Raw genomic sequence first — 22,664 nt, 5'->3', positions numbered from 1 at the left:
AATATAACATTAGACAATATTTATAATATCCAAATAGAAGGCAGCATTGTAGTTGCATACACACTCATTTTTAAAATTCTTTTGATGTCTAAAGATTTACTAAAGTAGTTTAAATTTAAATTAATTGTTTTGGTATGCATCAGTTAAAAAGTACTAAAAAGTATTTTTCACCCTTTTACCTGAATGTAACAGGGAATTTTTCCACTTGGATTCAATGGCCAAAATCCTGTTGCTCAGCAGAATAAATTGCATTAGACTAGGCCCACTGAATCAATGAATGTATGCTCATTAGATTCACCAAACTAATGGAGGAGTTGGGGTACTAAATTCCAATGATTCAATGGGCCACTCCAGCACAATTTATTCTGCTAAGCATCAAGATTTGGCCAATGAGACATTCAGCATATGCACACAAACATGTTATATTCCCCTCCCTTCCCTGGACACAGATAAACATCCACAGATTCAGGAGTCCTGTTCCCTAAAGGACTAAGCACATTGATTTTGCAAAAAAACAACTGTACGGCTATTTGTAAGCAGTTTCTAGAATGGTTGCATGTGACCAATGAAATCTATTACCATAGATGACATTGACCAGTTCCCAAGAGCAAAAAATGGCAGGGACAAGAGACAGAGATAAATCTGTACAGCTGCAGATGCATATATCAATATAGCCCATTTGCATCAGAATTGCTAATATACAGTAACTGCAAACATGGTTATTAAAGAAAGTGTGGCTGTAAGGCTCAAATGTCATTCTAGCTTGCTAAAGTGTTGCAAGTAAGAATTACATAGTACAAAGTCTAGGCCTTGAAATCCCTAGTCATGTGTACAGTTCAATTGTCATGGAAAGGAAATGAAGACTTTTGAGTCTAAGTAGACACAGATGTACTGACAACTCATAATTCCTAATACCATTTAATAATTTGCAATACTGTATGTTTCTAAATTTGAGGGACGTGGCGGCGCTGCGGGCTAAACCGCAGAAGCCTGTGCTGCAGGGTCAGAAGACCAGCAGTCGTAAGATCGAATCCATGTGACGGAGTAAGCGCCCGTCGCTTGTCCCAGCTCCCGCCAACCTAGCAGTTCGAAAGCATGCAAATGCAAGTAGATAACTAGGGACCACCTCGGTGGGAAGGTAACAGCGTTCCGTGTCTAAGTCGCACTGGCCATGTGACCAGGGAAGATTGCCTTTGGACAAAACGCTGGCTCTATGGCTTGGAAACGGGGATGAGCACCGCCCCCTAGAGTCGAACACGACTGGACAAAAATTGTCAAGGGGAACCTTTACCTTTGTTTCTAAATTAGCATGCAAAATATATGTTAAGTCATACAGCCAGTTTTGGCATTAGTAGCAAATATAAAATGGATCCAGAGCCTTTTTACAGTCTGTCGTCCGTTACTTGTAAATCTCTTGGTGACCTCCCAATTTCTATGCCTAAAAGTTTAAAGGGCTGTATAGTCCTCTAATATTGTTTGTTTGCAACTCCCATCAATCCTAACTATCACAGGAAAACATGAAAAAGCATGAGACTTGCAGTCCAACCCTTTCTGTAAAGTAATGGAACTGTTCAGCACCTAACATTCCAAATACTTTGCAGACATTGGCCAAAATGTTGATGCTTAGTGAAGTAAATCACACTCAGTCAGTAGAGTGAGTCTGCTCTTCCCCAAGAAAGGCTCCTATGGATCATAGAGTCCAGCTCCTGTCAAGGAGGCACAGTGGGGAATCCAACTCCCAATTTAAGACTTACTTTAGCATACTGTAGTTAGAGGAGGCTCATTTAAATCAATGGAAATTATGGAGGGATTCTCACCAAATTCCTATTGCTTCAGTGGGTCTACTCTAGTGCAATTTGCCATGCAACAGGATTGTGTCCATTTTCCATGTAACTCCCACAACCCTGTTAAATGTTAGTCACTAGAGGACAAATGGGGATAGATGAGAAGAATAAGCAAAGAAAATCAGTTTGCCTTAGAACATCTAGGGAGCCCGTTTTATGTTTGAGAGCAGCTTTGGCTTTCAAAGGAGCGCCAGTCCTTCTCTCCCTTCCTGGATTCCAGGCAGGGCTTGTGTTCATTCAGCAGAGAACAAGGAGCGCACGCTACACGCGATCAGAGGCACTCTCTCGCGTTTTCACGCAATTTAAGCGTACACACAGGCTCTGGGCCATGAAATGCTTATGAAGTCCAGGAGCTGGACACGATAACAGCTTTCTCTTCCTACGCACGTAATGCATATACGTGTGTGTCTACTATATATGTGTGTCTACTATGATGAGGCTCCCCTTCACGAGAGAAAGAATGTCTTCGGCCTGAAGAGAGAAGGCGGGGCCAGAGGGAGGAGCTTGCCCCTCGACCGCCTCGTTTTGGGGAGGGGTCCACGCAGGCGTCCCCGGGAAGCGTTTGCGATGGGTTACTCTAGCATCGATTGGGCAGACCCCCCCTCCTCACCGAGGCCCCCCGAACGCCGCGCCGAGGTTCCATTGCTTAGGCCTAGGCAGCGCGCGCGCCTTTTTTCGCCCGCGAGCCGTGCTTCGCTGCACGTCCCACCTGGCAGCGCGTGTCAGCGCCCCTCCCCCCACCTGGGTCTCGAGCCCATGTTCTTACGGGGGGGGGAAAGGTCAGCGGGAGGGCGGGCAGGCTCGCTCTCCCGCCTTTCTTCCTTTCTCTCCCTCCCTGTTCTCCGACTGACCTTGTGCATCGCCGCCGCTGGTAAGCACCGCCAGAGCCAGACCCGCGCCGGCCATCCGTAACTTCTCCAGGTCCAGCCCGGCTGAGCCCAACCCAGTCCCCGCCATTGCTCCGGCTTATGGTCTAAAGTGCAAAGACGCGAGAAGGAATGACAGCCGGCGGCAGCCGCCAGACCCCCGCGCGCCCGGCTCCCTTAGGCCCCGCCCCCACGGCTCGCAGCCACTGGCTCCGCCTAGGGGGCGGGGCTACCTGGCTGGCGCAGCTGCCGCGAGTGCGGAATACGTCACCTCAGGCCAATACAGTATCAGGTTGAGCCTCCTGAGGAGACGGAGTGAAGGAGGGATGTCTTTGGGTGGTCAGCGTCGAAGAGGGCTCGTCCTAGTCAAGGGCGAAGGCCAACAGCAGACCTGCCGAAAAGCCATGGGACTCTTTCTAATCGTGACTGACAAGCCCCGTTTATCCCGAGGGTCTCTGCTCGGTAGACAGTACAGTGCCCTACTAGGGAGCGTGAGCCGGTATTTTAAAAAGCGCTGCTGTTTCGCGAAAGGTGCTTCGGCTCTTGGTCGTTCAGGATTCCATTTTCCACAGTGGCCACAGGCAGCTTTCGAGGAGGGAGGATTCCTCCTCCCTTTTCAAAGACAACTGGGCTGCTGAAGGTCACTTTGTAGTACAGTAGTTTCCTTGGAAGAGTCATGATTTGCTTTCAGTGATAACTAGGTCCAACAAATACCCTGTTTTCCTGAATATAAGACCTAACCTGAAAATAAGCCCTAGTATGACTTTTCAGGATGCTGGTAATATAAGCCCTACCCCAAAAATAAGCCCCAGTGAAATGAAACCCCACCCTCCACCATTGTGCAGCAACCAAAAGAAAATGACATGACTGTATATGAAAAAAAAATTAAACATCCTCTGAATATAAGCCCTAATGTGTTTTTTTAAAACGCTGTACTGCAAGCTAACACTGTGCTCACGACCTGGGGTTCAAATCCCAGGTAGCCGGCTCAAGGTTGACTCAGCCTTCCATCCTTCCGAGGTCGGTAAAATGAGTACCAAGCTTGCTGTGTGTAGCCTGTATAATTAAAAATTGTAAACCGCCCGGAGAGTGCTTATAGCGCTATGGGGCGGTATATAAGTCCAATCAATCAATCAATCAATCAATCAATCCAATCAATCAATCAATCAATCAATCAATCAATCAATATAAGACCCAGTCTTATTTTTGGGGAAACATGGTATAGAAAATAAAATAACAGCCCACAGACTGGAAACTGTTCAGTATAGATTCTGGTCCCCAAAAAAGGAGATGCCAAGGAAGTGCAGCAACTATACAATCATTGCTTTAATATATCATGCAAGCAAAGTGATGCTCAATGTGTTTCAATAAAGACTTTCACTTGGTATGGAGGGGGAAAAGCCTCATGTTCAAGCTGGATTCCAAAAGGAAAAGGCCCTTGAGAGCAAATTGCAAATATAAACTGGCTGTGGGAGTGCACCAAAGAATTTCAGATGAAGATCAGTCTGTGCTTTATAGACTGCAACAAAGCCCTTGATCATGTGGATCACGGAAGCTTTAGGTAGTGATGAAATAAATGGGTGTGCCTCAGCACTTGATTATCCTGATGCCTAACTTATATTGTGGACAACAAGCTACTATTAGTACAGAATATGGAGAGAGAGAATAGTTTTCTATAGGCAAAGATGTCAGACAAGGGTGCATTTTATCTCCTTATCTATTCAACATATATGCAGAACATATCATATTGGAAAGCCAGGGTAGATGCAGATGAAGAATGAGTAAAAACTGGTGGAAGGCACATCAATAATTTAAGATATACAGATAGCACCATCTTACTGACAGAAAGCAGCAATAACTTGAAACAACTTTTAGTGGAAGTGAAAGAAGAAAGTGCCAAAGCAGGACTGCAGTTGAACATTGACAGAACCATGACTACGGGAGACCTACACAACTTTAATGTTGACAATTAAGAAACTGAAATAATTAGAGATGCTGTATACCTTGGTTCAGTCATCACTCCAAAGGGAGACTGTAGCCAAGAAATGAGAAGAAGACTTAGACTTGGAACTTAGGACATACTAGAAGAAGACAAGACTCTGAAAAAGACGATAATGCTAGGGAAAATGCAAGGCAGTTAGGAAAAATAAAAATTGAGCATTAGATGGATTGACTTTAGTTTGCAAGACCTGAATAGGGCTGTTAATTATAATACCTTTTGGAGGTTATCATATTGCCATATTAGAAAGCATTTGCCAGCACATAATTGTAATATTATGTGTCATCAAGCCAATTCTGACATAGTGACTTGTTTCTAGGTTTTCCAGGTACAGAATACTCAAGTGCTTTACTATTCCCTTCTTCTGGAGACACCCTGGAACTGTGCAGCTTGCTCAAGGCCGGACAGCCTGGCCCTACTCACAGGAGACACTGGGGGACTGAACTCCCAACCTCTGGCTCTGCAGCCAGAGACCTAAACCACTGAACTGTAGTGGATAGAGTGTTGGGCTAGGACTCTGGAGAACAGGGTTTGTATTCCCCACTTGGTCATTGGAAACTCACTGGGGAAGTGGAACTTGTAGAACCACTCCTTAAATATTTCAGTTTCTGTGAAAAACCTATTAGGGTCACTATAAGTCAGTTCCTACTTGACAGCACACACAAGTATAATATACTGTTGAGGTTTCGTTAGCTTACCGGTGTCCAGTTTCTTTCAGAGACCAGAAGCAGCATTAATAGACAGATAAAGCAGCTTAGATGAAAATAGGATATGTAACTGACATGAAAATATTATTCTTGAATATTATTGGTGTACCAAAATATCTGTATAGTATTAACATACAGCTGCCTATGTACAATGAAAAAGAGGAGAAAAATGTGAACTGCTTAGTTGACATCATGAACAGTATCAGTTCTTTATAATCTACATCAAACTCTGGAATCCCTCATTGTGATCCTTCCTTGGGCATAGTGAAGGCTACTGATATAACCATACTGAATAATCTCATTTACTATATAAGATATACATACTTCATAATTGGAAGACTGTAGGACTCCACTACAAACATGAAAAATAGCATTCAAAGCAATTCTATGTATTGTGAAGCATGAAATAATGTATGTTTTTATTTATAAAAATAGATCTGGCATAATTAACTTTTTTCCCCTGGGCTTTGCTGCAATCCCTTATTCAAAGTGCTGGCACTACAGCTTCCACAGCAGGTTTCTTGAGGTCACAGTTAATTTTATACGGAGGGAAACAGAGGGTTAGGGTTAGGAACATCCTGCAGCTTGCATTTGGCCATGTGCCCAGGCAACAGAACATTCAACTGTTCTTAGCCCTTCTATGTACTCTAGTAATTTCTTCTGTAATCAAAAGCCTTAAAATCTTTCTCCCTAACTTTTGCCTTATGGTGCATTTGTTAAACAGCAGTACTGCAGGCAAGACTCTGCTCATAATCTGAGTTCTATCTCAACTGGCTCAGGTAGCTGGCCCAAGGTTCACTCATCCTTCCATTTTTCTGAAGTCAGAAAATTGAGTACCCAGCTCACGAGGGCAGGGGGAGGGATGTGTAGCCTGCATAATTAAATTGTTAACTGCCCAGAGAGTGCTTTAAGCACTATGAGGCAGTATATAAACACCACATTTTGCTTTTTGCTTTGTTATTGAAGCAGAGATAGGGAACTTAATCACCTTCTAGAATATATAATGTTCTTTTTATGTCTTATGACTACTATGTATTTTTTTAAACCAGGATTCTTTTTCTATTCTCTGAAAATAAGACCTAGTATGATTTTTCAGGATGCTTGTAATAGAAGCCCTACCTCAAAAATAAGCCCCAGTTAAGTGAAACCCCGCCCTCCACCATTGTGCAGCAACTGGGAGAAGATGGCATGACTCTATTTGAACAAATGTAGATGGTTGTACATGAAAAAAATAAAACATCCCCTGAAAATAAGCACTAATGTGTTTTTGGAGCAAACATTAATATAAGACCCTGTCTTATTTTCGGGGGAACACAGTACTAACTGCTGAAAGGTGACTGTTCTTGTTTTTGCAAAACCTGCTTCCTTTAAATAATTGCATTTAGACATTGCTGCTGATAGGATTAATCAAGGCTGAAAAAAATGCATGTTTGTATTTTATCTTCACTTCTGTGAGTTTGTACAAAGATAATTTGGTAAATATTGTCATCATGAAGGGATATACAGACAATGTGTGAATGTAATATATTTTCAAAGATTCTGTTAATGCAGAAAGAAGCCAAGTAATAATAATTTGTTCTGTTGTATTCGTTCTTCCACTGACATTTTTCTGTGAGTCTTGTATTTGCACTGTGTACAATGGAGCTGTCAAGCCTGGATGGAGTGAGTCTACACTAAGGCCTAGGATGACCCAAAACATTTAACTGAGTGAGGTGGGAAAAAACCCGTCCAATTTGTACAAATTTGACTAGGCTTGCAGCTGAATCTTGCTTCAGGACTGCCAGTGGGATTGCACTGCAGCATGTCTAAGGGCAGCATGCCACCACAGAGGGTGTAGGGCTGGTAGCATGGCACACATAGCTCTGTCTTCCAGCTTGGTGCCAATCCCTACCTCTCAGCATCTGCTATCTGAAGCAGCTTCCTCACTCTTTGTACTAGCAAGATCAGCCATCCTGGTATTAGTTTTGAATACAATTGCTACTACAGGTCACATACAATATTATACACATTATAATTTTTGTAACACCATTTTGTGCCATATATCAAAGTGCAGTTACAGGTGAGTGTTTGCAAAGTTATTTGAGCAATTTCTGGGGAATTTTCTCCCAGCAACGTAAATAAATGTCAGGCACTCCTACACAGATAGTTAGATATGCACATTTTGTAGGCAGTTTCATTCCAATCTGTTATAGCAGATTTATAGCTAGGCCACAGTACAACTGCTTGGAAAACCTTCCTTCAAACATTTCCTTCAAATGAGCAATGAAAGGAGCAGCAATTAAAACAGTTGACTCAACCTTATGTTTGATTTTTCATTTCAGTAGATGAGTAAGTGAATCAGATGTGCCAGTAACACCTTTAAAAAAGGGGGGGGGGTTCTCATATAGATAGATCCCTATGTTCTACACCTGGTTCACACTGAGTACTGTTAATTGGTAAATATGGCTCTTCTCTTTCCCACTTAGTCTTCAAAACAACCTTATTACATCTGTTGGGCTCATGTTGCTGCCTCTAGAGTGGAAGGATCAGTTGAAGGGTGCTGTTGTTCCCCAGGAGATGTCCAAATAAATTCACATTCTTCAACAAAATAAATATTACAATTGGAGATTTTAGTTGCTACAACAGTGTCTGGGGATGTACACTTGATTATAACAATGAGAAGCAGTATTAAATGGGTGGAAACATCCTAACTACACCCATGAGAAACTGCTTAAATACAAAGCAAAAGATCTCCACAAGGAACAATACCCTTCAAAATTATTGGGAACATATTGGGGCACACAGCCACAAATCTTGAGAATTACAGCCATTGTCCTTTGCATACTCTGCAATTGAATACATCAGCCCAGTGTAGTATGTAGTTTGGCCCAGGTAAACAGTAATCAGCACTGAGTGAAAGCTGTAGAATTATTACTGGATGTCTGAAGTCAGTCCCTTTTGATAAAATCAATTACTGTACCTTGTTGGCAGATGTACAGAGAGATGTGGCAGCTAATAATGGAAGCATCAAAACTTTTACATCAAATGCACATCCACTCTTCAGCTACCATCCCACCCTTCCCAAATTAAAATCAAGAAAAAACATTTTCAGAACCCCTGTGCATCTTGAAGAAACTACAGCAGAGAATGCAATAACTATAAAGTGGAAAGAAAGAACAGATCACCTCTTACAGGGATGGAACCCAAGGAAAATTGTGCACCCAGCCATATGGAGAACTGGATTACTTGGAAGTCACTTCATAGGCCACTGAGTGAACTGGTTAGAACCAAAGTGAACGGTCCTTTGCAAGTGTGGAAAATAGCAGGAACTATGTCAGTGTACTCCATGTTTCTCAGCATGTACCTGATATTAACTGCACCAAATGCTCTTGAAGTTTCCTGTTATTGGGCAAAAATTACCCAATATATTTAATTGTACTGTAATGCCATTGACACAAAGAAAGAAGATATTTTGGGTTTGCAGACTCCTTGTGTAAAGTGGAAGTATGCCCTAGAATGCAATCAGAAACTCTCCTAGAAATGTTAGATTGGTAATAATTAACAAACCAATGTCATTCCTTTATTTGTTACATTTATAGACTGCTTTTCTTCCAATGAGTTCAAAGTGGTGTGTATGGCTCTTTTCCTATTTTATCTTTATAACAACCCTGTGAAGTAGTTCAGGATGAGAGTGTGTGTCTCAGAGTCACCCAATGAGCTTTATTGCTAATAGTTTCTTATCCAGCATCATTTGCTTGCACAAGAGGGAATCCACTAATTCCTTGTTCTGATGGAAACCCTGCTCAAATCAACAGGAAGAGCTCTGATTTGCTTAACTGCAAGCCCGAAATTGGTAGGGGAAAGTGCCATGTGTTTCAGCCATGGAGCAGTTGGGGGCTTTGTGAAAACAAATGGAATATACTGGCTGTTGTGTTTTTAAATAAGATTCCCATCAGCACTCTATAAAATAACAATGAGAAGCGGGTTGATGTGTGTATGAAACAAAGCAAGTGGGAAATTTTAACAGAAGCAGAGGGAGTCTGCCAAAATGCTTAAATGAGAAACATTCTGAGTGCAGGATTTTTCTCTGGGTAATATTTATAAACAAAGCAAATACTTGTTATCCTGCTGGTTTTAATTCAAAGGCAAGGAAAGTAGTCACACAGTCCCTGGACTGTCATTTTCCAAGGAAGAAGGGAGTTTGCAATAATGTAGAACATATTTCTGTTGATAGCAGAAATCACTGTGAACCAGAAGGTTATGCCACTACATTTGTAGAAAGCACTCTTTTCACCAGATAATGTAAATAGTATTTTTGCAAGATACAATCTCCACCCTATTTCTCCCCCTCATGTATTGTTTCTCTATTGCTGCACTTCAGTTAATAAACCTTGCCCCCACCCCCCAAAAAAAGAAAAATAGTTTGGGATAGGACAGCAGGATTACCAAGGGAAGTGAGGGGCGAGGCCTGGCAAGGAAAAGAGTCAGTTCCTCAGCTGCAGAGGAGGAAATAAGAAGGAAGACTGAACACACAGCCCGCCTCGCCTCGCCCTTCTGTTCCCAGCCCGCCCTGCCTTCCCCCTCTAGTCAGCTGAACAAACTAGAGAGTCAGAGTCTACCCCTCAGTTGCTTGTGGTTTTTAAAAAGCTTGGTTTTGTTTCTTGCAGACACTTAAGGCAGAAGTGCTCTTGCCTTTTGGAAATAAAGGTCACTCTGAGGATGTTGCTCCTGCATATATTTCTCCTGCCTTGGGCTCTGAGCTGTTGGGTACATGGTGCAGGTAAGTGGAAATACATTGTGGCATGTTTGAAACATCTGCCCTAAGGACATATTTAAGACCAGGACTGTTTAGTGTATTTTTATGAAGCTTGACAGGTATTTGTTTTATAGAGCATTTGTGGGCAAGGTGGGAAGGGCATAGTTAACTGCTTTTGCTTCCCCACCTTTCTGAACCACCTGGCCCGATAAAAGAATTTTGGAGAACTTAAAATCTGGCTCAAAAATTGTGGAAATTTAGTTGACTTTAATAACATATTGCCCACCCATAGGTTTTGGATTTTGTTTTAGACCTATGCAGCTATCTTTGTTTTGTTTTAGCTCCATATATCACATTCTGTCACTTAAAGAAACTATTGTTGACCAAACAAACTTCAAAGGGTAAGGAGAGATTTATTACAATGTCTAGTGTGTTACCAGGATTTTGAATGTGGGCAACATGTCTTACTGCATTACCAGCAACAATGTTGTCAGTGGCTTACTGGTAATGTTATTGTTGCCACTGTCATACTTCTGTTTTTGTTTTAGCAATTTCTGAGCTTAATTTCCTTCCTAACTTGTTAATCCTTAAGGTGACAAACAACTTGTTGTTCTTTGTGTAACAGACTAATATCCTTGTGGTAACTAGTATGTACAATAATCTCTGCTACCGTACTGACCTGGCTATTCTTTAAGACTAGAGTTTTGTCCGTATTGTTTCTTTAAAATCATCCTCAAGAAGCCTGGCTTTCGTAACTGTAGTGCCTTGGTTATGGAATACTCTCTCACAAATCTCATGACAACACTGCTATCATGCAGGCACTAGGAAAACACATTTTTATCTACTTGGGTAATTTAACAGATTTTACTTCCTGACTGGAGCAAGCTTTTGGCCTAAATCCAAATCACACTTATTAAGGAGGGAGCCCCTCTGATTATACCAGAGCTGCCTCATGAACAACATGGATTGGAGTGGACTAGTAGTCTACTTTAGAGCTGTGCTTGCTTGAAATATTTGTGGGTTTAAGTGTGCTCATTTCAAAGGTGTAAGTCACTCTAAAATCTGATATGCAAAATATATTTTCAGTATATCAAGAACTGAAATTCAAGGAATGCAGTTTAGGAGTCTAAGGCATGATTTAGAGTTTAGGCTTAGCATCTAGCAAGGATGGCAGTGAAAGACACCAAACTACTACACTAAGATGAGAAATCAAATCCACTCTAATAGCCTCAAATCTTGTTGGGCAAATCAGGGCAGATCTACTGATCAATTAAGAGAAGAAAAGCAATTTTGAACTATCATGTTGTGCAAATGGAGACACTTATTCTGTTTAATGAAACTAGAACAGTTCCTTAAGCTAAGGCAGACCTACAAGGTTAGCATGCAGTTTCTGTGGATCATGAGCAATGACCATCAAATGATCTTTACTTACTCATCCTTTCACTATGCATATTCCTTATTCTGCCAGGGAATAAATCCTACCTGCTTCTACCTCTATTCTACTCATACTGTAAATGACATAGTCATTTGTGCAAGGATGAATGCGAATTTCTTCACTTCCAGCTCCACTGAAATGCCTAGAAACCCTTAATCCCCCCAAAACTACTCCTAACAAATGGGAATTGTAGGCCAACGTTTGGACAGCACACATTGGCTATAGTTGGCACAGCAAATCTATTTTAGTGCATTTTTCTTCTGCATCTTCTATCCTCCATGTTATTTTACCCGGGGTTTGTTCTCTGGAGAGGACACTCCAGCTTTGCATACAGCGTTGAAACAACAGGAAGTAGCAGTTATACCTGGTATACCTGGTAGGTCTTTGCTTGATTGGCATAGAGCATGATGCCAGGGGCTACTTCTGATGGTGGGAGAGGTCATTGCACCTCACTAGGAAGCTACCACCCGCCTTAAGCTGGGCAGCCCCCAGCCAGTAAGGTGCTACCTCACCATGGTCTGTTAACCTCACAGGGTGTGTGGGGTTTAGGGTGAAAGCCAACAAGCAGATCGATAACCCTGCACCATGCAACAATCATAAGAAAACTTCTGCCCTAAAGCTGGGCACCTGGAATGTATGGACAATGACCCCTGGCTTTTCTGACTACGGCTTTTCTGACAACCTGCAGGAAATGTGCATGAGACAGCTGTCATTGACATAGAATTGAGTAGACTGCAGATGGACATTGTTGTCCTGAAAGAGACCAGACTGCCAGACTCGGGATCTGTCAAAGAAAAAAACTTCTCATTCTTCTGGCAGGGAAAACCATCGAATGAGACCAGGGAGTATGGTGTTGGCTTTGCAGTCAGAAATACTCTTCTGAGATACATTGTTCCACCTACTGTGGGGAGTGAAAGAATCCTGTCTCTGCAGCTCCACTCATCAGTGGGACCGGCCACCCTCATTAGTGCATATACACCAACACTGTCATCCACTACAGAAGTGAAAGACAAATTCTACAACGATCTGGAACCTACTATCAAAAAAGTCCCTGAAAGAGAGCCACTGTTCATTCTCAGATACTTTAATGCTAGAGTTGGTGCTGATCAGAATTCTTGGCTCACTTGTCTAGGCCATTTTGGCATTGGAAAGATGAATGAAAATGGCCAACGCTTGCTGGAGTTTTGCTATTATGGCCTTTGTGTCAGTAACACATTCTTTAATATGAAGCTTCAACACAGAGTTTCCTGGAAACATTCAAGATCTAAGCACTGGCATCAGCTCAATTTGATCCTCACTAGACGTTCTAGCCTTCCTAGTATTATGATCACGCACAGTTACCAGAGTGCTGGTTGCGATACTGATCACTCCCTGGTGTGTAATAGAGTAAAACTGCAAACAAAGAGATTGTATCACACGAAAAAGGAAAGAAGACCACGTATTGACATCAGCAAGACTCGTGATCAAAGAAAAGTGGAGGGATTTGCCTAAGCACTTGAGGAAACCCTTCCAGGCCTGGCTGATGCAAATATACATCAATGATGGGAACATCTCAAGAACGCTGTGTATAATACCGCCTTGTCCACATTTGGCAAGAAGACCAAAAAGACGGCAGACTGGTTCAAAGCCCATTTGGAGGAGTTGATACCAGCCATCTAGGCTGAGAGGAGAGCTCTAGCAGCATACAAAGCCTGTCCTAGTGGGTACAACATGCAAGCTCTTTGAGCTGCTCGTAGCCAAGTCCTACAGGTTGCTAGGAGATGTTCCAATGATTATTGGTTTCAGCTCTGCTCTCAGATACAGTTAGCAGCGGACACAGGTAACATCAAAGGAATGTATGACAGTATTTAGGTCCAATACAGAAGAAATCTGCTCCCTTGAAGTCTGCTACAGGCGTGATCATCCAGAACCAAGCACAGCAGATGGAACGCTGGGTGCAGCACTTAGTTAGGCATCCTTCAGTCTCGAAAGAATATGGTAACATGCTCTGTATGGAGGACTTGGAACAGCATCTAGTGTGGCTGAGGAGGCCAATTCAAGAGTGACAATCTCTTCCACACTGAAGACAAATCCAATCTGTCCCATATCCAGCTCCCTGGTTTTGTGACTTCCTCTTTGCCTCGGCCTGCTGGACAAGGTTCTCTTCAAATTGGGAGAGGGTGCAGCACTACTCTGAGCTATATTCCAGAGAAAATGTAGTAACCGAAGAAGCATTAAATAACATTGAGAGCCTGCCTGTTTTGGAAGAGTTCGACAGCGAACCAACCTTCGTCGTCGTTTAGTCGTTTAGTCGTGTCCGACTCTTCGTGACCCCATGGACCAGAGCACGCCAGGCCCTCCTATCTTCTACTGTCTCCCGGAGTTGTGTCAAATTCATGTTGGTTGCTTCGCAGACACTGTCCAGCCATCTCATCCTCGGTCGTCCCCTTCTCCTCTTGCCATCACACTTTCCCAACATCAGGGTCTTTTCCAGGGAGTCTTTTCTTCTCATTAGATGGCCAAAGTACTGGAGCCTCAGCTTCAGGATCTGTCCTTCCAGTGAGCACTCAGGGTTGATTTCCTTTAGAATTGATAGGTTTGTTCTCCTTGCAGTCCAGGGGATTCTCAAGAGTCTCCTCCAGCACCACAATTCAAAGGCATCAATTCTTTGGCGGTCTGCTTTCTTTATGGTCCAGCTCTCACTTCCATACATCACGACAGGAAAAACCATAGCCCTGACTATTCGGACTTTTGTTGGCAAGGCGATGTCTCTGCTTTTTAAGATGCTGTCAAGATTTGTCATCGCTTTCCTCCCAAGAAGAAGGCGTCTTTTAATTTCATGGCTGCTGTCTCCATCTGCAGTGATCACGGAGCCCAGGAAAATAAAATCTGTCACTACCTTCATATTTCCCCTTCTATTTCCCAGGAGGTGATGGGACCAGTGGCCATGATCTTAGTTTTTTTGATGTTGAGTTTCAGACCATTTTTTGCACTCTCCTCTTTCACCCTCATTACAAGGTTCTTTAATTCCTCCTCACTTTCTGCCATCAGAGTGGTGTCATCTGCATATCGGAGGTTGTTGATGTTTCTTCCGGCAATCTTAATTCCGCCTTGGGATTCCTCCAGTCCAGCCTTCCGCATGATGTATTCTGCATATAAGTTGAATAAGCTGGGGGACAATATACAGCCTTGCCGTACTCCTTTCCCAATTTTGAACCAATCAGTTGTTCCATATCCAGTTCTAACTGTTGCTTCCTGTCCCACATATAGGTTTCTCAGTAGATAGATAAGGTGGTCAGGCACTCCCATTTCTTTAAGAACTTGCCATAGTTTGTTGTGGTCCACACAGTCAAAGGCTTTTGCATAGTCAATGAAGTAGAAGTAGATATTTTTCTGGAACTCTCTGGCTTTCTCCATAATCCAGCACATGTTAGCAATTTGGTCTCGAGTTCCTCTGCCTCTTCGGAATCCAGCTTGTACTTCTGGGAGTTCTCAATCCACATACTGCTGAAGCCTACCTTGGAGGATTTTGAGCATAACCTTGCTAGCGTGTGAAATGAGTGCAATTGTGCGGTAGTTGGAGCATTCTTTGGCACTGCCTTTCTTTGGGATTGGGATGTAGACTGATCTTTTCCAATCCTCTGGCCACTGTTGGGTTTTCCAAACTTGCTGGCATATTGAATGTAGCACCTTAACAGCATCATCTTTCAAGATTTTAAAGAGTTCAACTGGAATGCCATCACCTCCACTGGCCTTGTTGTTAGCCAGGCTTTCTAAGGCCCACTTGACTTCACTCTCCAGGATGTCTGGTTCAAGGTCAGCAACTACATTGTCTGGGTTGTCTGGGATATCCACATCTTTCTGATATAATTCCTCTGTGTATTCTTGCCACCTCTTCTTGATGTCTTCTGCTTCTGTTAGGTCCCTCCCATTTTTGTCCTTTATCATGTCCATCTTTGCATGAAATGTTCCTCTAATATCTCCAATTTTCCTGAACAGATCTCTGGTTTTTCCTTTTCTGTTATTTTCCTCTATTTCTTTGCATTGTTCATTTAAGAAGGCCCTCTTGTCTCTCCTTGCTAGTCTTTGGAAGTCTGCATTCAACTTTCTGGAACTTTCCCTATCTCCCTTGCATTTTGCTTCCCTTCTCCTCTCTGCTATTTCTAAGGCCTCGTTGGACAGCCATTTTGCTTTCTTGCATTTCCTTTTCTTTGGGAAGGTTTTGTTGCTGCCTCCTGGACCAACCTTAGCAGAAATAAAAGCGGCCTTGGATTCCCTCGCCTCCGGCAAGGCACCTGGAAAGGACAATATCCCTATTAAAGTGCTGAAGTGCTGTAAAGAGATCATCAGCACTGAACTGTATGAAATCTTTCATCTTTGCTGGAGGGAAGGTGGACTACCACAGGACATGAAGGATGCAAACATCATCACATTGTACGAGAAGAAGACAGGGATGACTGCAATAACTACCGTGACATCTCTCTTCTCCGCGTTGTAGGGAATCTGCTTGCCCCTGTTGTGCTGAAGACTCCAGGTGCTTGCAGACAGAGTCTATCCAGAATCACAGTGTGGATTTCAAGCTAATAGATCCACCACCACTGACATGGTATTCTTCCTCAGACAGTTGTAGGAGAAATGCAGGGAACAGCAGCCACTCTTTGTGGCCTTCATAGATCTCACAAAGGCCTTTGATTCGTTTAGCAGGGTCAGCCTTTTTAAAATACTTCCCAAGATTGGATGTCCACCTCGACTCCTTAACATCATCAGGTTCTTTCATGAGGGAATGAAGGGCACTGTAGTTTTTGACGGCTCAACATCAGATCCCTTTGACATTCGAAGAAGAGTGAAACAGGGCTGTGTTCTCGCACCAACCCTTTTTGGATCCTTTTTGCTGTCATACTGAAGCACACCTTTGGAACTGCAACAGAAGGTGTCTATCTCCGGACTAGATCACGGAAAGCTCTTTAATCTCTCTAGATTGAGAGCGAGGACTTCCTCTTCGCCGATGATGCAGCCATTGTTGCCCACTCTGCTGAAGACCTCCAACAACTCATGAATTGTTTTAGCAAGGCCTGCCAAGACTTTGGACTAACAATCAGCCTGAAGAAAATACAAGTCATGGGCCAGGGCGTGGACTCACCTCCCTCTATTACCATCTCCACACAAGAATTGGAGGTTGTTCATGACTTTGTGTACCTTGGCTCAACGATCTCTGACACTCTCTCCCTAGATGTCGAGCTGGATAAATGCATTGGCAGAGCAGCTACCATGTTCTCTAGACTCACAAAGAGAATATGGCTCAATAAGAAACTGATGACATATACCTGGCAGGACAAAGTTCCAAACAGAGTAGTCCTAGAACGAGCTGGAATTTTTAGCATGTATACACTACTGAAACAGTGATGTCTACGTTGGCTTGGACATGTTGTGAGAATGGCTGATGGTCGGATTCCAAAAGATCTCCTGTATAGGAGAATTAGTGCAGGGAAATCACCCCAGAGGGAGATCACAGCTGCAATACAAGAATATCTGCAAGCAGGGTCTGAAGGCCTTAGGAATAGACCTGAACAGATGGGAAACCCTGACATCTGAGCATTCAGTCTGGAGGCAGGCTTCTCCCAATTTGAAGAGACCCTTGTCCAACAGGACGAAGCAGTGACGAAAGCAACAAAATCAGGGAGCTGGAGAGGGGACAGATTGGATTTGCCTTCAGTGTGGAAGGGATTGTCACTCTCAAATTGGCCTTCTCAGCCACACTAGATGCTGCTCCAAGTCCTCCATACAGAGCACATTACCAGTCTCTTGAGACTGAAGGATGCCTAATCATCTACATCCTTTAAGTGCTTCATGCCAACTTTACCATAGATACCCTGCTTTTGCTGATAATTTTTAATTACACGCAGAAGCAAGAAAATAGTACACCTTCAAAATTTGTTTCCCAAAGCAATAGCTTTATCTTACTTCACACTGGCCCTAGCACATGGTATTAAGGAGTCAATAGTAGCATGGCCTTGCTTATAGGAGCCTACATATTCCTTCCTGAAATACAGTAGGTAACAATCTGTCCCCTAGTTGCTTTTCATTTCCTTGAGCAAAAGGAGTAAGGAGCTGGTATGGGAAAGGGGGGGGGGTGCCATGCAGTCTGAGAAATACAATGGGAGGCATTCAGCCAATTAATGCCCTGCCCAGTTCTGTGTGAATATCAAAAACATCCCTTGGGATGAGGAAACAAGTGGGGAACTCCTTCCTTCCGGAATGTTTTGTATCTATGTATAATAAAAATCACAAGGTTTCCAGTAAAACACCAAAAAAGAGTGCAGTGCGATTTTAAATTTTCCTAACTCTTGCAGCTGTTACGCCTGTTGGTTTAGCCATTGTACCAAAATTAACATTATATATCATTATTGTATTTTTCTTATTTTCATCTTTGTATTTTCTTTGATGGGTGAAGGAATGCCCTTTGTTCTTTTACTCTAAAAAGAAGCCTTGCTGCCACTTTCCCCTTCAGTACTGCTTGCAAGGAAGGGATGACAAAATTTTTTGGTTAAGTGCCATAAATTCTGTACAGCATCTGTGGGTGCCCAATATTGTAGGGCTGCAGTTCATGTCAGCCCTAACCATCATAGATAGCAAAGGGTGAGATATGATGAAGACTGTGGCCAAAAGATATCTGAACAACCACAAGTTGCCCACCCCTGATTTAGGAGTAGTGATAAACCAGAGTGAATTTTAATGTTATCTATGTTGGGTTTACCTCTCTTTGTTCTGATCTTTCTCTCAGAATCTCATGCCTTCACTATCACACAGCTTGCCTACTTTCTAAACAGAACTTCAGTGGAATTTGTCGGCAATGCCACTCTGGATGGGACACTCACCCATAGCCTGGAGACCCATAATGGGCAAGTCAATGTGAGCCAGCTGTGGCCACTGGAGACCTCAGACGCCTGGAAGCAGAGAGAGAGGAAGCTGCAGGATTACCTAAACAAGTTCGTGCTCCTGGTCAACTTGTTTGTCAATGAAAGGGCAGCATCATGTGAGTAATGAAGCAGGGAGTTAAGATGGCAATGGCTGCAAGAATTGTCATAGCAACTATCTTAGGCAAACAGCAATTTAGGAAGGTGATGTAGCTGAGTATTAAAGGCTGGAAAATACTGTGACCTCTAGCCAAATAATATACCCAGGGATTTGCAAATGGGAGAAAAACGGAGAAGCAAGAAGTTACTTTTTTGGACTACAACTTCCAGAATACCACAGCAACACTGCCAATGGGCAGGCCAGCTGGATATTCTGATGTCTAAAAGAACTGAGCATTTCTCATCACTGGAAGAAAGTAATAGCAGCAATAATAGGATCCAACCAAGATAAAAACGGTCTCTTCTTTTGGACAGCGTTGCTCCAACCATATTAATTTTCTAGACCTGTTATTTGAAAAGAAAATATATAACTCAATCAGTGAGAATGTGATAGAATACCTACTGGAAAAATGTACTTATCATATACAGGTGTACTTTGGAGAGGCAGCAGCAGTATCTGCATGGTGAGTGTGCAATGAACGTCAAGGATGATTCCAACCAGCTCAGCATAATAGTGATGTATGCATGAAAAAAGAGGGAAGGAGCTATATCTATAGCACATCTTTCTTACACATGTATTTTTGGTTCCAGATCCTCTACAGGTACATTGTATGAAGGGCTGCCAGCTCACAGAGAATGGCACCAACAGCTTCTACGAGGTATTGCTCAATGGGACCAAGTTCCTGACGTTCTATGCAACCAGAAATTACTGGACACCTTTACAAGACACTTCTGCAGCCAAGTACACTAGTGCCAAGCTGAATGAATACAATGAGACGACAACCGATCTACAGTTCTTCCTACAAAAAACATGCATCAACTTCATCAGGGAGCACACTGACATGCAAGGACCCTTGACTGGTATGTAAAAAGTGGTTATAGAATTTATAAGAAGCAACTTCCCAACTCCAACTGCTGTTAGATAGGGTGTCCAAAGAATGCATAACCAGTCAGTGCATCAGTCAAAAGTCCAGGAACTCTGATAGATTAGGTATGTGTGGCCTGTAGCTCTTGCATATTGCAAGCAGGCAATGGAGTAAGATGCAGAATTGAGTTTCACTGCTTTTTTAAAAAATTAACCCTACAGGCATGGGAGTTTGTAATAAAATACCTGGCTCTTAGCATGTAGGGGAGGAAATAAAGCATACTGCATACTTACCAGTGATCGAGTCTTCAAAATCTCCTCCAGCTCATTACCATTCCCAACTAGCAGCAAAATTATGCAGAAAGTTACGTATACAAATACAATGTTTGGTTTTCAACTTGTTAGCTTCAAAATATAGCTGATCTTGGAGCAGAAACACATAGCTGTGCACCAATACCAAAAGTGCTTTTAGCATTCTTTCTGTTACAGGATGAATGCACAATTTCCTGCTGAGGGATAGACTGAGATGGTTTCAATTGCAGGAGACACTGCTTAAAATATATCCCCCACTCTGATTATCATTCAAAAAGTTCATTTTAAAAGCAGACAATAATTTGCAATTTTTACACTGATGGCACTAGCTCAGACAAATGCACCTTATGACTTGAAGCCTAAAGATCATAGCCCTGTGCTCACCCACTTGAACAACAGAATGGCAGTTGCAGTGCCTATGATATAGAAAGGCTTTCAAAACTTGTGTTTTTTTCTCTCCTCCTTACAGGGAAACAAAAAGGACGGTCACATACTCCACTAGTACTAGGTGTCTGTATTGGTGCTCTTGCTTTAATGGGCCTGGCTGTTTGCATCTTTCTTTGCACAGGTGGGAAGAGATAGCAACAAGTGCTATAATATTACATGGACCACCAACTCTCCACCTGAATGTCTAGCATATTAGTGACTAATTAAATGCAGATTTGTAGGCCCCATCTCCTTTTTGTTGTTAAAGTGAACCCCAGAGCAGCAGCAAGGTCTCCGGATGACTTTGGAATTGTCTCTAGTTTACACTGATGCTGTGAAATATTGTTTATCTGCACCACTTTTATAGGACTGTAATATCTTGCACACAGGGATACTTCTAAAAATGATCTGGAAATACCAACTTCTACAGTGTTTGTGGGAGTTCTGCTGGTCTTTTCTTGGTTGCAGTGGCTTCTGGTTTATTTCCCAGCCCAATTCACAATCTTGTTTTTGACCTACAAAGCTCTGCAGTTTTGGACCTTGGAACCTGTGTCATCGTGGAAACCCTTTGAATGTCTTGATTCATAAGGTCAGAAGGTGCAACAACACTTTTTTGAGGGCTGGCCTCCTAGCTCTGCATGTTTTCCACAGAGAAGTTCATTTGATGTCCAACATTATCTTTTCAGCACCAAGCTAAGATTTTTCTATTATAAAAATATATTAAATACTATTATAAATATTTAGCATTTTTAGTATTCATAGCAGTGTTAAGACTGCAGTGTGACTTTATTTCTTGTACTAGATATTTTTGTTTTTTAAATCCATATTATATTTATCATGCTGTATCAGTTTGTGTTGTGCTGGAATGTATTATATTGTTATAATCTTGTTATATATTAATAATTCTTAGGTTAATATGCCATTGTTTCAAAATGCACTGAAGAACTATTTTGTGTTACTTTTAACAGAAACGTATTCCCATGCTCCACCTGTTTCAATGGACAGATATAAAACATAAAACACAGTATAAAGACCATTAATACAGTGGGGTCGTGACTTGAGAACTTAATCCGTATTGGAAGGCGGTTCTCAAGTCAAAAAGTTCTCAGGTCAAATCTGCATTTCCCATAGGAATGCATTGAAAACCATTTGATCCGTATCTGCTCTTTTCCGTCCATAGAAACTAATGGGAAGCTGCTATTCTGCCTTCGACCACTAGAAGGGGATATTTTGTTTCTTTTTTTCTTAGGTTAAGAAAGGTTCAGGGAAGGCAGGGAAAATACAGTCCAGGCAGTACGGTACCAGGCAGTCCGAAGACTGTCTCCCAATCCACTCTCTAAACGCTGGGAGGAGTGAGGAAGCAGACAGGCACCCTTTTCACTGGCCAACAGTTAACTGAAAGTTCAAATTTTGCACTTTCCCTGCCTCCCACGTGGTTTTTTTTCAGTTTGTAACTCAAATCTAAGTATGTAAGTCAAGTTAATATTTTCCTATGAGAGTGGTTCTTAAGTCAAAATGTTCTTAACTCGAGCCGTTCTTAAGTCAAGACCCCACTGTATAGCTAGACTCCTTGCTCTTCACTTTTCCTCCACCTTTCTGCAGAAACATCCTGAAACTGGAAATCACTGCACCTCCTATTTATTTTATTCTAACAGTCTGAAAGTTACTGAGATTGTATTTTTCTATGGTTTTTAAAATGGAAATCATTGCTAGAATATGTGATGCTACTGGACTTGACACTTACACTGCTTTTGATAGGTATTAAGGCACGCTGGCTTATGCCACTGGATATCCAAGGCAGTATGCAATTGGATATCAGTTTCTGGGGAAAGAAGAACAGCCTAAGAGCACTATGGCCCCGTCTGGAAGACTCCTGGGAGCATCCTGCTGGTTACTGCAGAAACAGCATACTGGTCTCAGTAGAATATTTGGTCTTAGCTACCAGAGATGTTTGTAAGGTCCTTGATACAAACCTAAACATTGCATTATAGCTGCCAAGCCTTCAGAAAAGCCCTCAGGATCTGCTTATGCCTGTTTTGGTTAGACAGATATATCTAAATCAACATAACACACCTCAACAGATTGTGAAGCAGGCAATGAAAAATTTCAACAAGGGACAGCCAACATCTCAGGAATACTTGATAAGCAAACAGGATTTTGAACAGCAGAGATTCCTTTTGGATGGATTAAAATTAGAAATAATACTTCTCACATAAACTATTAAACATAACTTTTCCAATGTACTTAACTTTGCTTTCCTATATTCTTTGAGATATAGTGGATAGTGTGCAGCCAAGAACTGTAATATGAGGTTGGGAGTTTGATTTCCCCACTATGCCTCCCTGACAGGGGCGGGACTCGATGATCCATGGGGTCCCTTTCAGTTGTTAGGATTAGGGAACAACAACTCATATTTTATCCTT

The 22,664-nt window shown here is 42.3% G+C and overlaps 2 protein-coding genes across 3 annotated transcripts in view; one reads left to right on the top strand and one right to left on the bottom strand.

The window, feature by feature from the left end:
- Positions 1 to 2,918, bottom strand: part of PFKL (phosphofructokinase, liver type) — a 46,813-nt gene extending 43,895 nt beyond the window's left edge. Inside the window, exon 1 of the mRNA XM_020787403.3 lies at positions 2,696 to 2,918. Within this exon, the coding sequence (XP_020643062.1) occupies positions 2,696 to 2,801 (106 nt within the window). The 5' untranslated portion in view covers positions 2,802 to 2,918. The remainder of the gene's footprint in view (positions 1 to 2,695) is intronic.
- A 6,339-nt stretch (positions 2,919 to 9,257) lies between these two features.
- Positions 9,258 to 21,174, top strand: PROCR (protein C receptor). 2 transcript variants are annotated; one of them, XM_020787475.3, is made up of 4 exons: positions 9,258 to 10,175; positions 18,347 to 18,598; positions 19,230 to 19,499; positions 20,285 to 21,174. In XM_020787475.3, the coding sequence occupies exons 1-4, from the start codon at positions 10,115 to 10,117 to the stop codon at positions 20,395 to 20,397; spliced, it is 696 nt and encodes a 231-aa protein (XP_020643134.2). In that variant the 5' UTR covers positions 9,258 to 10,114; the 3' UTR covers positions 20,398 to 21,174. The 2 variants fall into 2 exon arrangements, with proteins under 2 accessions (XP_020643134.2, XP_020643135.2); XM_020787476.3 differs by having other exon boundaries at positions 9,939 to 10,175; positions 18,373 to 18,598.
- The last annotated feature ends 1,490 nt before the right edge of the window (positions 21,175 to 22,664 follow it).

Source organism: Pogona vitticeps, chromosome 3 (genome assembly GCF_051106095.1).
Source record: "Pogona vitticeps strain Pit_001003342236 chromosome 3, PviZW2.1, whole genome shotgun sequence".
Lineage (NCBI taxonomy): Eukaryota > Metazoa > Chordata > Lepidosauria > Squamata > Agamidae > Pogona > Pogona vitticeps.
Note: the sequence above shows the minus strand (reverse complement) of the source record. Positions and strands in the feature narration are given on the sequence as shown.

Bases quoted from the DNA above. Each gene is read 5' to 3' on its own strand.
- PROCR (XM_020787475.3), top strand. From the start codon at position 10,115: ATGTTGCTCCTGCATATATTTCTCCTGCCTTGGGCTCTGAGCTGTTGG. The intron at 18,599-19,229 runs GTGAGTAATGAA...TTTTGGTTCCAG, and splicing joins CAATGAAAGGGCAGCATCAT to ATCCTCTACAGGTACATTGT. The intron at 19,500-20,284 runs GTATGTAAAAAG...TCCTCCTTACAG, and splicing joins CATGCAAGGACCCTTGACTG to GGAAACAAAAAGGACGGTCA.